Source organism: Octodon degus, unplaced genomic scaffold (assembly GCF_000260255.1).
Source record: "Octodon degus isolate 3935 unplaced genomic scaffold, OctDeg1.0 scaffold00072, whole genome shotgun sequence".
NCBI classification, from domain to species: Eukaryota; Metazoa; Chordata; class Mammalia; order Rodentia; family Octodontidae; genus Octodon; species Octodon degus.
In genome coordinates, this window is record NW_004524648.1 from 7,650,092 (window position 1) to 7,665,700 (window position 15,609).

The 15,609-nt window shown below is 53.9% G+C and overlaps 1 protein-coding gene across 2 annotated transcripts in view; it reads left to right on the forward strand.

Moving 5' to 3' along the window:
* Positions 1-15,609, forward strand: part of Rab11fip4 (RAB11 family interacting protein 4) — a 43,947-nt gene that overhangs the window by 20,861 nt on the left and 7,477 nt on the right. The window contains exons 2-8 of one of the 2 annotated variants that reach the window (XM_023719867.1): positions 7,624-7,853; positions 10,199-10,393; positions 10,909-11,043; positions 11,354-11,389; positions 12,412-12,511; positions 12,779-12,882; positions 13,746-13,886. In XM_023719867.1, coding sequence (XP_023575635.1) covers positions 7,624-7,853; positions 10,199-10,393; positions 10,909-11,043; positions 11,354-11,389; positions 12,412-12,511; positions 12,779-12,882; positions 13,746-13,886 — 941 coding nt within the window. The remainder of the gene's footprint in view (positions 1-7,623; positions 7,854-10,198; positions 10,394-10,908; positions 11,044-11,353; positions 11,390-12,411; positions 12,512-12,778; positions 12,883-13,745; positions 13,887-15,609) is intronic. The other variant, XM_023719868.1, reaches the window with a different exon arrangement.

The following is a 15,609-nucleotide window of genomic DNA, read 5'->3' on the forward strand; positions in this document are numbered from 1 at the left end:
TCCTCTTCCTCCTCCTCCTTCTTCCTCTTCCTCTTCCTCTTCCTCTTCCTCTTCTTCTTCTTCATTCTTCTTCATTCTTCTTCATTCTTCTTCTTTTTTTGTGGCACTGGGGCTCAGGACCTTGCATTTGCCAGGCAGGCGCTTGTACCACTGAGCTATCTCCCCAGCCCCTTCCCAGTCTTCTGACACCCCTTAACATCAGTGTTTCAGAAGAGGATACAGGACCAGCTGAGCAAGTGTGTGTTGCTGCTGTGATGACTTCCAAGCCGGGGCTGCAGCCACAGGAGTTTCTTACCAAGCTCTGGATTGCACACCAACTTGTGTTGTTGCTGCCAGCTTTGTGTGATGACAGTGATGGAGACGCCATGGGCTAGGGGGAGTCTTAGCCCCATAATCCCTCCCACTCCCCTTTGGACCTAGGAGTTTGGGCACCTGCAAGTCCGCTCTGTAAATAGAGGCTTCTGCTGCCCATGGAAAGACCCAGTGGGATCCTGCCCAGGCCTCTCTCTGATCCCAGGTGGTCCGATGGCTGGACGCATCCAGGTTCCCTTACTGGCCTGGCCTAGCAGGCAGCAAGCTTCTCCCCCACACCTTCCCTGTGGTGGTGTTCCACATGCACCCGCAGGTGCCTGGCTGCGAGGGAAGCTGGAGTGTGCCTGCCCAGGCTATTTTTATCTGGTCTTGTCCCCACAGAGCTGTGCTTGGCTCCAAGTCACTGCCTGCGGAGCAGAGACGTTGCCAGAGCCGGGGGTGGAGCAGCCCAATCCCCAGAGCCTCCTGGACTCCCTTCCCTGGGGCATCTCATCCTAGCACCTATTAAAGCTGTAATTATGCAGAGGCAGACCTTCCGAAGGAGTGGGCTGGACAGGACCCTGCTGGGGGGAGCAGAGGCAGCCAGTCTTGGTAGGGCAAGGTCCAGAGCTTGCAAAAAACCTGGCCTCCCAAAGCTGAGCCCAACCTCCCTCCAGCCCAGTGTGTCACCAGGGGTCAGAGGGAAGGCTGGTTAGAAGGAAGCCAGTAGCTCTGGAGCACGCTGGTGACAACGATAGTGTGGAGACTGCCAAGTGCTCAGAGCACTTGCTAACTCTTTTAATTGTAATCATGGTTAATGGATGGGAAAACTGAGGCACTGAACCTTGGTTCAGTAAACCAACAGTTATATAGCTTGTAAATAGTGGAGCGGGACTTGAACCCACTCCAGGTTATGTCCCTAAAGACCAGCCCTCCTCTCCCCTTTGTGGTACTAGGGATAGAACATGGCCTGTGCACTGAGTTGTGTCCCCAGCCCTTTTTATTTTTTTATTTTTATTTTTATTTTTTTGAGACAGGAGCTTACCAAGTAGCTAACCTGCCGAGGCTGGGTTAGGACTTGCAGTCCTCCTGCCTCAGCCTCCCATAGTGCTGGGATTACAGATTCGCACCACCATGCCCGGCTCCTCCCCTCTTGCCGTGTTTTTAGCATCCTTGAGATATGAGATGTCATTGTAGATTCGCTACAGCAATCCCGGCACATAAGGACTCTCAGCACTGTTTGTAGAAGGAGTTCAGAAATTGAAGAGCTGGCACAGTGGTCATACCGCCAGGCAGTGACCACGCCAGGCCTTGGGCTCCTGCGGTTGCACTTTTCCCAGCTCAGGATGCCGCAGTACGGCTCGGTTCAGCCTATACTTGTTAATCACCTTCCATGATGCCTTCCTGGTGGGATCTAGACATAGAATCCCTGAGGCTCCTGTTCAGCATCTTTCCCAAAGGGATCAAGGAAACGCAGTCACTCAGTCGCTGGCCTCTGAGCATTAGCTGCCAGGAAAACGGTCTGGTGGATGTGACCTTGAGCCAGCTCCCCAGCCAGGCGAGGTGAGACAGGCTGAGGGCCAAACGAAGCAGCTTGATGCGGGCCCTGCTGCAGCCCCAACGTGGAGACAGTGGGCCATTGTGAGCCACTCCAAGGTCTGGATGCCGCCCACATGTATCAGTTCTGGGCCTTTTCAGCCTGTGTTGAATTCAGCCCTTGCCAGCTTCCTACAGAGGAAGAGGTGACGTTGGGGCCTGCTGCCGGGTGGACATAGCTCTCTAGGCTGCAGAGGGTCTCCGCAGGCAGCCTGTGTGCCTCCAGACTCCCACTCTAGTGGGGCCCAGCTCTGTCTGGCCCCAACTGGAAATAGGGTAGAGAAGTAGAGGTGGGGACACAACAACGCAGGGCACTAGTGGCACAGACCTGCCCCACCGTGACAGCCAGCTAAGTCCTGTTTTCCCAGCCTTGGGCCTCAGAGTTCTTTGTACGAAGCCCCAGTCTGGCTGCCTACCTGGCTGGACCTTACCAGTTAACCAGCTGGGGACCCTGGCTGCAGGGGTGGCTCAGCCACCACTACTACACAGCCCCTCCAGAGGCCAGACCAGGACTTATGCTCCCACAACTGTGGTCTGATGCTTGTGAAATTGTCACGTGTGGTCCTCGAGTAGCCTTTGAGGTAGAGTAGCCTTTGAGAACGCCCTCTCTGTAGGGGAGGGCTCAGGCACACACGACTTACAGGTTTTCCCATCTGCCAGGCTCCAGTGCCAAATCCTCACCTGGTCCCACCCAGAATGGTCCCCAGGATTGTAGAGGGACATACTGCCTCTGCTCTATCCTTCAATCCTGGGAGGCCTCAACATAGGAAGGAGGTGAACCTGGGGCAGTGTGGACATAAATATGGCCCATGGGGGCTGACCGTGGGCCCTAGGAGGACAGGAACCCTGTGCTCAGGGCTGTGTAGGTCTCCAGGATCAGAACCCTGGGAAGTCACATTTTGAACCATGCACAACTTCCAGTGTTTGCTGCTGAGTATCTGTCCCTTCCCTCAAGTCCCCCAAAATACTGGCCACAGCTTTCTGTGCAGCTGAGTTCTTATTGAGCTCAAGGCCTAGACCTGTCCCCATGGCTAGGGCCACACTAGGTGGTGCCTGGAAGGTCTCACACAAATACTTGTTGCACACACTGGGAAAAGAGTTGAGGAAAGGGGAGCGCTGGGGAGCAGGGTCAGAAGCTACCTTGGGTTGGGACCTGTTCACTGACATCTGGCTACCTGGAACCCAGGCCCTTGGGAAGCCCATTCTTGCTGTGATTCTGCCAGCCTTATGGAGTGGGATATGGGGGCCACAGGGCACTGCTGTGGGTACACAGGGCCAGTCTCCTCTAGCAGGAAGATGAGGTAGGGCAATTCCATCCTCTCTGCCACTACCCCCAGGTCTTGCGGGAAAGACCCCAACATGCTGTGGGCTGCCACAGGCTGAATTCACCTCACCAAAATCAGCTCTGGGTTTGCCCAGGAATGAGGCTGGCATTTTGTATCCACCTGAACAGAATTTATCTAACCTTTCTCAGGTGGCTTCATCTTCCGACCCTCTGCATCCCCCAAAGATATCCTGGGTGCACACCACAAGGCAGCTGCTTCCAGGAGCTGTGCCCAGGTGACCTGCCTGCAGGGTCACTCACAGCCTCGGAAAGCCCGTAGCCCCAGCCACCTTGCACCTTCCCAGCCACCTTGCACCTTGTGAGGGTGACTTCATTATGGACTACTCCCTCTTTCTCTGCAACTTTTAAAGACAACAGAGGCACTGGCTCCGCATGGTTTTGTTAGAACTTCGAGTTCTCTCAGCCAGTAGGGAGCAACTGGGGTAGGAGAGGAGCCACTTTCCAGTGCTGCCGCCAGTACCTCACTGCATGGGGTATGGGGTGGGGGGCAGAGCAGGCTGCCCCCATCCAGCAGTTCCCGTCCTGGCCTTCCCCAGGGACCCAGGGAGTAGAGGCTAAGGCCAGGGTTTGTGGCTGCGGGGAGGAGCAAGGTGAACAGGAAAGCTTTGTTCAGTACAGTTGCAGAGTGAAAGGGTTTGGGACTCGAACAAACTGGACTGTCCTGAACTAATCAAGGTATACAGTTACTTTTCTTTTTTTTTTTTTTTTAATTTTATTTATTTGTGTGTGGGGGGGAGCCAGCTCAGCCCACCAGGGGGCGGGGCTGGCTGGCATGTGGTGCTGGGGGATTGAACCGCGGTCCCTGTGCTTTGCTAAGCTTGTTCTAAGTAGGCGCTTTAGACCACTGAGCCATCTTACCAGCCCCATACAGTTACTTTTCTTTTCTTTTTTTTTAATTATTTATTTATTTTTATTACATTTATTTATTGTGTGTGTATGTGGCCAGCTCAGCCCACCAGGGGGCGGGGCTGGCTGGCATGTGGTGCTGGGGGATTGAACCGCGGTCCCTGTGCTTTGCCAAGCTTGTTTCAAGTAGGTGCTTTAGACCACTGAGCCATCTCTCCAGCCCACAGTTACTTTTCTTGAAGCTGTTGTTAATAGCTATCTTTTAATTTGGGGGGAAGTAGGAGAAATGGTTTTGAAGTTATAATTAAAATTTTCACTTGCCTTGGGCAAACACATGTGGGTTGACCAAATAGGTATTAATGAAGGAAGTCACTAATTTTAAGAGGAGAAGCTGGAGTGTGTGTGTCCGGAAGGTGGATGAAGGCCTGGCCTTGCAGAGATGGACAGACAGAGGCCACTTTGTGAAAGGTGGCAGGTGTGGACTACAGACCTGCCACGGAGGAGCTAGGCTTACTGGAGGGTGGGCTATTTGTGTTCTTTCTGCCTAACCTGTGATGGAGTTGAGCCCCTTAAGGCCATTGTCATCACCTGTCAAGAACTTGGGCCAACCTCCAGGTGCATCACTGTTGTTGGGTGTTATGGTTTCTGTCTCGGTGTCCCCCCAAAGCCTCACAGTCATGGGGTGGTTTCTAGAGTTTGTGATTAATTCATGATCCAGTGCTGGGATTGCGGGTGTGAGTGCTATTCCTGCCCTGAGGTGGGTAATCTACATTACAGTGTAAGGAGGGGAGAGGCTTGCCTCTGCTGCTGCAGCTGCAGCTCCTCCTTTTGCTCTTTGCTGGTTTCGGCTGCCCTGAACAGCTGCCCTCTGCCATGTGCTATTCTTCCTTGGAGCCAGCTAAGTATGGCTGAAACCTCCACTATCTGTGAGCCAAATAAACCTTTCCTTCCTTCATTTTGGGTGTCAAGTATTTTGTCCCAGCAATGAGAGAAAAGTAACCGAGACATTGGGTGAGGGGCTAAGGGACCCCACCTGTGATGTACTGGGAGTTGGTTTACCAGTGGGCGGAATGCACCATATAAGCCCCGGATCTGTGTCCAGGCAGCCGAAGCTGAGCTTCCCAAAGGCCGGTCAGATATCTGAGGTGTTACTGCCTATTTTCTGGGAGCCCCACGGGCTACAGCTTCCACAGGCCCCAGATAGGGGGAGAGACTAGGTGTTGGTGACACAGTCAGGTTCCAGTTTCCACCCTCCCAGGCAAGGCTCTTTGCCTACAAAAAGGGGGAAAGGAGCCCTCATCATAGGGCTGTGGTGAAGATGGGAAGAAGACACTTGGCCAAGTGCTGAGCTTGTCTGTGGCCAGCGGGGTGGGGCGTGCGCTTGGTCATGGCTAGGTGAGGACGCAGACCGTGCACACTGCTCCCCGTGAGCCCGGGCTCCCTTGGCAGGTGGGCAGTCTTCCCTTTTTGTGTCTCTTGAGTGTCCCTGGGCTGACCAGTGTCTCCTGTGGCGTCGGCAGCAGGTGGATTTGGAAATGGCTGTATCAGGCAGAACATCTGGGTATCACAATGAGTAATGTGCATTTCTTCCTTGTAACTTTGAGGTTTGAAAATGCATGAAGTATAGAGACACTGGCAATAAGTGGAAGCAAGGGTAGGACAGCAGCAGCAGGCCAGGTCCTCAGGCTTCTGCTGGAGGACTCTGGCAAGCTATGCTCGGAGCCTGTTTCCTTGACAGTAGAAGGGGACTCACATTATGCGTCTTGGAGGTTGTTAGGAAATGCAAATGAAAGAAAACATGAGCTCTCAAGCTCGTCTGTGGCAGGAGGTGGGTATTTGGTAATGTTGGTTTCTTTTTGTTCCCATTGGCTGCAGCTTCATGCTTGCTGGTAAAGTGCTTGGTTAGGGTGCAAGATCTGAAAGGTTTGCACCCATGTGGGATCACGTTAGTGGCGGCTAGGTGGAATGAGCCCTGTAGACATTTGGGGTGGTTTAATTACTCAGCACTTTGCTCTCCACAGTCAGGGGTGCCTGACTTGATTGGTCCATCTGGTGCTCAGCCTGTATTATGGAGCAAGCAAGAGGCCAGCTCATAAATCACCATCCTTTCATGACCTAGGGGCTTCCTGCTGGGATACACCCTCAAGGACTCCATGAGTATGGGCAGGCGCGTGCAAGCCTGTCTCCCTCTTCAGATATCCTGGAACCTATTTTCTCCTCCTCTCCTCTGTTCTTTCCCTTCCCTTCCCCTCTCCTCCTCTTCCTTCCCCTCCTCTTTCTTTCCTTTTTCAATAGGAAAGGTTTATTGGAGAATAGGAAGACAGGAGGGGCCCCAAGGGATTGCTCTGGAAGCTGTTCTTGTCAGAGACTAGCAGAGGATTTTAACATTTCTGGTACCCTTCTTGCAATCTTGGGTGAGGGAAGCACTTTCGTAGAGCATGTCCTCCAGCCAAGGAGCATGCCACAGAACCTAGGGGACCATCCCCCATGGGAGCAGATAGATGTGGAGCCACATGGAAAGTACCTTCCTCCTCAGAAGCAAAGCAGGCCCAAGGAATAGTTTGCCAGGAGCTGCCTCTAGCATTAGAGTGAACTCTGAGGAGCAGAGCCAGAGCCCTTCTCTGAGCTGGCTTCAGGGAAGGCATACATGTTTCTTTATTGTAGGTGAACATTGTGTAGTGCTGTGTTGGGCCCTGGACCCCAAGTGGGCAAGTGAGGACCGGAGCTCAGAAGCGAAAGACCTAAGGTTTTAATTTAATTCGTTTATTTTGAGATAGGGTCTTGCTGTGTAGTGTAGGCTGGCCTTAAACCCACTTTGTAGTCCAGGCTGGCCTTGAACTTGCATCAGTCCTCCTGCCTCAGCCTCCCAGTACTGGGAGCACAGGCATGCACCACCACACCCGGCCCAGGCCTAGGGTTCTTGCTCCCTAGCCTGGCTATGCTAGTGCCAAGGCTGACACTCATCTCCATAGCTGACGTCACATCTTCTGGCCCGAATTTATTCACTGAGTTCCTACTGTGTGCCTGGGGCTAACTGAAATGCTGCAGTCAGTGCCCTGTAAAACCCCTGGCATTCTTGCTTTACCAGGAAGAAATGTGGTTCCGTGACATGCAGTCATGGAGGTGGGGCCTGGCTGGGCAGACGCCCCTCTGCTGTGCTGCACTGCACTCTGAGGCCAGGGTTGTTCTGAAGGCCACCCAGCGTAGATGTGTCCTTAATGCAGATCGCCAAGACACCTCCTTCAAGTCACTTGGCATCCTATGCAGACTGAGGAAGGCTCTGGCCTGTGGGCTGGGGCCCTGGGAACTGTGGTTAGCCTGGCTGCGTCTCCTCGGTGGATGCTGTCTGAGGTCTAGCTCCTCATAGTGTGAAGCCCCCAAGACTGGTCACCTTCTAGGCCTTCTCATCCTTGGGTCATCAGGCTCTCGGCCCTCCTGGGCTCCCATCCTTGCTGTCCAGGCCTGTTGATGCCTTCATGGTCTGACGAGGAGCGCTTGGGTCCCAGCGAGCTGACCTGCTCATTCCGTTCTGTTGTCTTTCCCAGGGCAGCGAGGTTTCGGGCTCCACCTTCACTGATGGCGAGCTCATCCCCAGGGAACCTGGCTTCTTTCCTGATGAGGAAGAGGAAGCTATGACGCTGGCCCTGCCTGAGGGCCCCCAGGAGTCAGACATGGACAGCCCCATGGAGAGCGCCCAGAGCCTGGAGGGGTCTGTCGGGAGTCCCGCTGAGGAGAAGGAGCGGGGGATTGGGGGCCTGTTTCTGCCAGAGGACAAGTGAGTAAAACTGGAAGGTACTCAGCATAAGGCCTCTGGGCCAAAAATGCCGTCCAGGGCCGTCCTTCCAGGAAGTACACATTGAGACACACGAGAGACTTACCTCACCGGCATGACTTTCATGGGCATTCTTCATAGCAAAAACCTCTAGGCAGCCCAAGTGTTCAGCAGTAGAAATGGTTCTGGGATTATACGCAGCTGTGCCAAGTCAAGTTTTAATCTTGTTTTATGATATGGGATTTGCATTCTTGATTCACTTTTAAAAATTGGGCAGTTAGGGCTGGCCAAATAGTTCAGTGGATTAAAGCGCCTGCAAGCAGGTACAGGGGTGTGTGTTCCATCCCTGGGCCTGCTGTGCCAGCCCCACCCCTGAGACACCCTGAGATGGCAATTGAGACTGGGCGTGGTGGCGCACACCTGTAATCCCAGCTCTTGGGAGGCTGTAAACAGGCGGATCACTATGAGTCTGATCTAGTAGTGAGACCCGGAACACCCTGTAGACCCTTCCCTAAAAAAAAAAAAAAAAAAAAAAAAAATTGGGCAGTTATGTCTGGGAGGCAGGATGATGATTATTTTAGTGACCTCCCATCTGCTTTGCTATATAATCTACATTTTCTGCATTGATTAAGACCTAATCACTAAGTGGACTGGGGTGTAGCTCATGCTAGTGTTTGGCTGTACACCTGGCTGTGTTTGAGCCCCAACACTGTGGGCAATCCTTGGTGCTTGGAAGTAGTGACCCGGGCATCAGAATTAGGTGACAGGAGAGAGGGAAGAGGGTGGTTCCATTATGCTTGGCCCACATGGCATTGCTAATTTTTTAATCATTTTCCCCTAAGAAGTAACCACGTGATTTAACCTGACATGTTTTCGCCATGCTGAGCTTGTCAAGCTCCAGCAGTTCTGAGGGCTCTGGTTTCCGGCTGGCGCTCTTTGGGGTGCGTTCTCTTTCATGGGTCCCACATTGCTTCCTGGGAGCAGTTCTGCTGTACCCATGCTTAGCCAACCCATTGAGAAGAGCTGTGGACTGAGGTAGCCCTGTTGATCTCTTTTTGTTGTTGTTGCTTTAGAGACAAGGGTTTGCATGTAGTTCGTGCTGGCCTTGAGCTCACTGTGCAGCCCAGGCTAGCCTCCAACTCAGTGATCCGATCCTTCTGCCTCAGCCCTCAGCCCCCTGGGTGCTGTGATAACAGGCATGTACCACCACACCTGGCTGTTGATCTTGTAGTTAATCATCTGCCATTTGTCAGTGCCGTTGTTGCCTGAGACAGACTGACCGCCAGCAGTGGGTGCCAAGCAGTGGGTGCCAAGAGTTGGTAAAATCTGCAAGAGAAAGAGTGGAGCAGTATGATTAATCCACCCTGAAGTGCTAAGGAAGGAGGGGAGACAAATGAAGAAACGTAATCCATCCCAGGAGACTTCTCTTCAGCACCCTGTCCTTAACACTGGGGTTCCTCAGGGATATGCTTTGAGAATTACTGCCGTAGCCCATGCTGTGCTTCTTGCCGTGGTCAGGCTTCGCGTTTTTGAGTGTGAAGCTCAGTAAGGTTGGGGAGGTCATGGTCTGTGAGCAGTATTGTAAAGGTAGTGATGGAAGGAAAGAGCTGCTGGGTGGGCGATGCGCTGTGCTTCTCTCGTTCTCAGACTGTGGACAGTTTCAGCCCGGCCTGCACAATTTAGAGGCCACACCACAGGTCATTCATGAAAGGGCCCAGAGCCTGAGGTCTCTGACCTGTGTTCTGTGGGATTAGGATTCTTCGGACTAGAAGTGCCCCACTAACCCACGAGATGCTGCTCACCTAGAAGAGCGTTATCATCTCAATATATGAGCTGTGCGTGTTAATTAAAGAACACTCAAAACAGGAAAAGTGAGAAGGCAGAAACCGCCTCCCACAAACCCAAGTCCTGTCACCATTGTAGTGTTCTTCCTGTGTCTTCTCCCCACACATAGACCTTGTACACACTCAGTCTTTAAAAAAAAAAAAGCATCCAAGTCATGTCTAACTTAATTTATATTCATTTCTCTACATAATTGCCAATATTTTTATAAGCCTTTCTACAGCTGTTTGATAATCTAATAACTTGGTTCACTAATAAGTTTTCCACTTTACTAACTATAATTTGATTGTCATCTTAAAGCTAGTTTGTAGCTAGGTCATTAAGCAGTAACCAGCGAGTCACTACGTTGGGTAGCACGGGTTCGCATCTCTCTCATGCAGAAAGTGTCTGTAGTGAGGCGTTGCCTTGAGGGGGCTTCCCCCAGGTCAGACTTGATGAGGCTCCCGCTGTCTGTAGTGCGAGGGGTGCCCCAGCCCCTCCCTAATGCAGGTGCTCCCGGCCCCTAGGTCCCTGGTCCACACTCCATCCATGACGACGTCAGACCTCTCCACGCACTCCACTGCCTCACTCATCAGCAACGAGGAACAGTTTGAAGACTATGGCGAGGGAGATGATGTGGACTGTGCTCCCAGCAGCCCGAGCCCCGATGACGAGACCAGGACCAACGTCTACTCAGACCTGGGCTCTTCAGTGTCTTCCAGGTGGCCCCCTTGATCTGGGATGCATTTGGAGTCCAAGAGAATGGTAGAACCAGTCATCTAGCTTCCCTCCAGGGAATCAGGAAGGCAGAGTCCCGAGCTCACTGCCATTCCTCTGTCCTGTGCTGTGTGGGGGTTAAGGGCGCTGTCCTTGAACGCCGATTGGGAGTCGGGTCGCTCCTTCCGCTTCCATCTTGGGAAGGAAAACAGTTACTGACCTGGGAGGCTGAGGAGTGGATTCCAGGGCTATGTCGTCCTGCCTCCTAGAATCTTGGTGTTAGAAGGCTCTTCAGAGTGACTTCCCACCCACCTGAGTCATTACTTCTCACATGGACTCTCACCGTTCCTTATCTGGTACATGAGTGTATCTCCCGAGCTTTTCTTTGAGAGTATTCACGAGCGCTGCCGTGTTGCTTTATTTCTACTCCCATGCCACCCATTTAGTTCTTGGGGCAGGGTGGGCAGGGCACAGCCTGCCAGCGGCTAAGGAAGTGACTTCCTCCCCTCCTCTGGATCAGTGCGGGACAGACCCCGAGGAAGATGCGGCACGCCTACAATAGCGAGTTGCTGGATGTGTACTGCTCTCAGTGCTGCAAGAAGATCAACCTGCTAAACGACTTGGAAGCCAGGCTGAAAAACCTGAAGGCCAACAGGTAAGACCTGCAGCCCGGTGGTGGCAGAGGAGGCCACCAGGCTGGGGCTGGAAGGGAGAAGCAGCAGGCAGGCGCATGCTGGGGCTGGGCGGTGAGGGTGCTCTCCAAGCACGTCCAGTCCTGGGGGCTTTTCCTGCAATGGGAAATCAGGTTGCCTCTCTCAGGACCAAGCAGATGAAGTCCCTTTAGTGGAGGAGGAAGCCCAGAGGGAGCCAGGGTAAGCCAGGGCCCTATCTGTCCAATGACTGTTGTTTTTCTTTCTTTCTTTTTTTGTTTGTTTGTTTGTTTGTTTGTTTGTCTCTCTCTCTAGCCCCAACCGGAAGATCTCTAGCACAGCTTTTGGACGGTAACCACCCCCCACCCTGTGGGCTTTTCCTGTTCACTTGGCCAGGCTCCATACCATCAGCACAAACCCATCCCGTGCCATGTGGGGCTGAATGAGCAGAGGTGTGAGGCAGTCCCAGGGCCGTGGCCGAATGACTAGGTCTGCTTCTGAGAAGGAAGGCCGGCCTCTTCCCTGACCTTGACCCACGCGTGCCCCCCACCAGACATCAACCTGTAGTGACCTCAGCCTGGGCAATCTGTGGGATGCCAGAGACAAAGCCCACCCCAGCTGCTGGTGCTCTTCCCTCCACTCTGGAGCAGGAGCTGGCTTCCAACTGGCAGAGACCTGGTGCAATACACCCTATCAGAGGCCACCTCGCTCTGGGGGAATCCTGCAGTGGCTGACTTGGGATCCCACAGACTGCCCCAGGTCCACACCCAGGGCATTGAGGGCTGCCAGCAAGCACCCAGATTGTGGCTCAGACCCTGGCTATTGCCTTTCAGGGAGTAGGGAAAGGGGCATCCCTGGAGGATGGCAGCTGCAATCCTGCAGGGGTGACCTCCTCAAATGTCCTCTCGATTGCATTCTCACCCCCAGCTTGGTGCCCTGCAGGGAGTGGGTAGCTCACCCTCCTGAGAGTTCCCCAGATGGACCCAGCATAGCGGAGAACACATCTTACAAGGAGCCTCTGCAGGCCCTGACCCTAGGCCAGTGGTGGATCCAGGCTGCCTTCACGGCATTTTCTAGCTGGAGGAAGCAGGGCTCTTAGGTCAGCTGTGCTCACTTGGTAGTTTCTTCCTAGCATTGGGGTGAAGAGTGTTCAGAGGCAGCAAGAGGGAGTTACGGTCTGGTGGCTTGTGCTGTCCTCTGAGCACTCCTCTGTTGGGTGTGGAGCCCAGGCCATGCTCTCCTCCCGTGGCTAAGGGCCGCCTGCCTCCCTGGGGCCCCTAGCATGCTGGTGTCAGCTGCTTGCACACCGCACAGCCTCGGTCATGCCCCTGTCCTGAGGGGCCTCTGTAACTGCTGCCCTCCTACCTCTGTAGGCAGCTCATGCACAACAGCAACTTCAGCAGCAGCAATGGCAGCACAGAGGATCTGTTCCGTGACAGCATTGACTCCTGTGACAATGACATCACAGAGAAGGTAGGCCCTGCATAATGCAGAAAGAAGGGACTCAATGTATGCACGTGCCTGTAGGCAGTGGGGAGCACTCTGGGCTACTGACTGGAGACATGGGAGGCCCTGTAGCTGCCCAGGTGAGGGCCAGGGGCACAGGTCACATGGCCCCCCACATTCATGCACACTTTTCTGTTCATGCATGGCCCTCTAGAGTTCTCAGTCACGAGCATCAGTGTCTCGGTGCTGTGGCCTCAGAGGTCCTCCCCATCCCACCCTACCCTGCTGCTGCAGGTGAGCTTCCTGGAAAAGAAGGTGACGGAGCTAGAGAATGACAGCCTGACCAGCGGGGACCTGAAGAGCAAGCTGAAGCAGGAGAATACACAGCTGGTGCACAGGTCAGGCTGGGGTCTCTGCTCTGGGGATGAAGGGCCGACCCTGTAACCGCAGGAGCTTGCCTTTGGCTCAGGGCCTGAAGGGCTTCCCAGAGTGCAGCCTCCAGACTGGTGTAGGACAGGACTGGGATCTGTTGACTCTCACTGCACCAGGGACAAGGGTCCTCCTGGGACGAGTGCTGCAGAGGAAGGCTCCAGGTGTTGCTATGAGCGGAGTCCCATGGAGCATAACCTTCCCAGTTCTGTGGCGCTGAGCCAGTAGAGACTAGATTTGATCATCCTTTCAGATGCAGGAAACTTGGTAGTTGATTTGGGATCTGGCTCCCTACCTTGTGGGACCCCAAATGGGCCCTTTTGTACAGCACAGGTCAGCTGGGTACAGAGACTTTTGGCAGTGAGAGGTGCCTGAGACTGACAGGTCAGGGAGGCCTCAGTGGTGGGCTAGAACCATCCGTGGGCCGGCCCTGTTCCAAGTCTGGGATGTTTGAGCCCCTGGCTAGGATGTACCCATGTTTGGAGTCACAGTGCCTAATGACCTAGAAAACAGAGCAAAGAGGAGGTGGGACTTGAGACTGTCCAGTGTGATGTGGCCTGCTGTTCCTCTCAGGACTGGGCTGTCCCATGGCCATCTGTCCTCTGTGCCTACTTGGTGCCGTGTGACTGGCACACCTTTCTTTAGATGTCTTAGATGTCAGCATTCCTTATTCATCCATGAGCAAAGCTGCTGGCCCACAGGTCTGGAAGACACTCTACCACCTCCCTCAGTCCTCCCTCATGTTAGGACTCAGTCAGACCCTGGGCCTCCCTGGGTTGGGATGAGACCACAGGGCCACAGGCACTTGCCCTGAATTGTGCCCTCTCCTCAGAGTGCACGAGCTAGAGGAGATGGTGAAGGACCAGGAGACCACTGCTGAGCAGGCACTGGAGGAGGAGGCCCGGCGACACCGTGAGGCCTACAGCAAGCTGGAGCGGGAAAAGAGCACCGAACTGGAGCTGCTCAACGCCAGGTACACAGCGCCCACAGCGCCCAGAGCCTTGCACCTCCACACGCCCTGCAGCCTGCACCCTGGGGGACTGTATCCATTATAGAGACCGGAGAACTGAGCCCCTTGTTCCAACAATTCCACTTCGACACCTTAAATATGGTGTGCTCATTAGGGAATACATAGATAAGTACTTATGTCAGGTAAAGGGAACAAAACAGGTCAGTAATAGGGGAGAGCGAGGTGTGGTAGCACACACCTGTAATTGCAGCACTCAGTAGGCTAAGGTAGGAAGATTGCCCTGAGTTCAAGGCCAGAATGGGCTATAAAGTAAGTTCAAGTCCAGCCTGAATTACTACATAGTGAAACCTCTCTTTAAAAAAAAAAACTCGGCTAGGGAGATAGTATGGTAATCTTAAGTGCCTCCCTGGCAAACCCAAGGAGCTGGGTTCGATCCCCAGTACCACATGCTATGCTGGCCCCAGATCATTGGGCCAGAAACTGAGTGTGGTGGCACACGCCTGTAATCCCAGCACTAGGGAAGCTGACACGGGAAGATCATCACAAGTCTGAGGTGCAACAAGTCTGAGGTATGATCCTGCACCAAATAAATAAATAAATAATTTTAAAAAAAACAAACCATGACATACCAATAGGCTTTGGCTTGGTCTGATGTCTAGACTTGGAGCTCCCCCTGGTGTTAGATCCTTGTGACCCTGAATACAGGAGCCCGGCCAGAGGCCAAGGGAGCAGAAAACCCGTCTGGGTTTCCTGTGGACACATGTGCCTCAGGTGTACGTGTGGCTTCAATGTTGAACCCTGAAGCGGAGCAGTGCTAGCTGACTGTTTGGACTGGTCCCCACTAGCCCTGTGCCCCGACATAGTGCCTCTCTCTCCCTCTACCTGCCATCCCTCCCTGTCTGCCCTGCTCAGCCAGGGGATGGGGAAGCCGAGGCACACTTGCACATGGTGAGGCTGTGAGGCCTTTCTGCCTTCATAGTGGCCAAAGCGGCCCAGCCCCAGCCCTCTGTGTCCTGGTACTCCTTGGCCCTGGCCCTGACGCCATGCAGGCATCCTGGAGTCTGGCAGCAGAGTGCTAAGCAGCGGCTGGCAGCTGGGCCAGGTGAGGCACCTGTCCTGACTCCCCTGGGCCTGGCACCTGCTTTGTCAACTTCATCAGCAGGGTGCATTTTAAATTTGGATTGTGCTGCAAAAGCTGCTGTTTATAGAACTTGGTGTATGGGGGGCGGGTATCACCATGAGAGTGAGAGCTCTCGCCCAGTCTGCATCTAGGCCCAGCCAGGCAGGGGTGCCTGCAAGTCAGCTGGGAGAAGACAGTACATATGGGCCAGAGGATGACACACAGAAAGCCAGCTCCCAGGAACTCTCCTAAGCAGGGCCTCTGCACGGCTCCCACGGTGCTATTCATGCATGTCATGTCTGCGTTGTTCTGAGTCACCCAGTCACAGATGATGGCTTTGCTCAGGTCAAGCCACTTTCCCTGAAGGTCTGGATTCCTCGCTAGCACTGGCCTGGGGCATCTGCTAGGGAGCTCTGAGGGTAGCAGTGGGAGCCAGGAATCCATCCCGGTCTTGGTGCCTACCGGAATCTGCCAGAAATGGCACTGTGCACGCTGATCCATCCAACGCCCCTGGCTGCCACACCACCCCAACACCAGGCTCTGTCTTCCCATGGACTCACTGCAGACAGCCCTGTGTGAACACTGACCCAGGCATGTTGCGTGGGA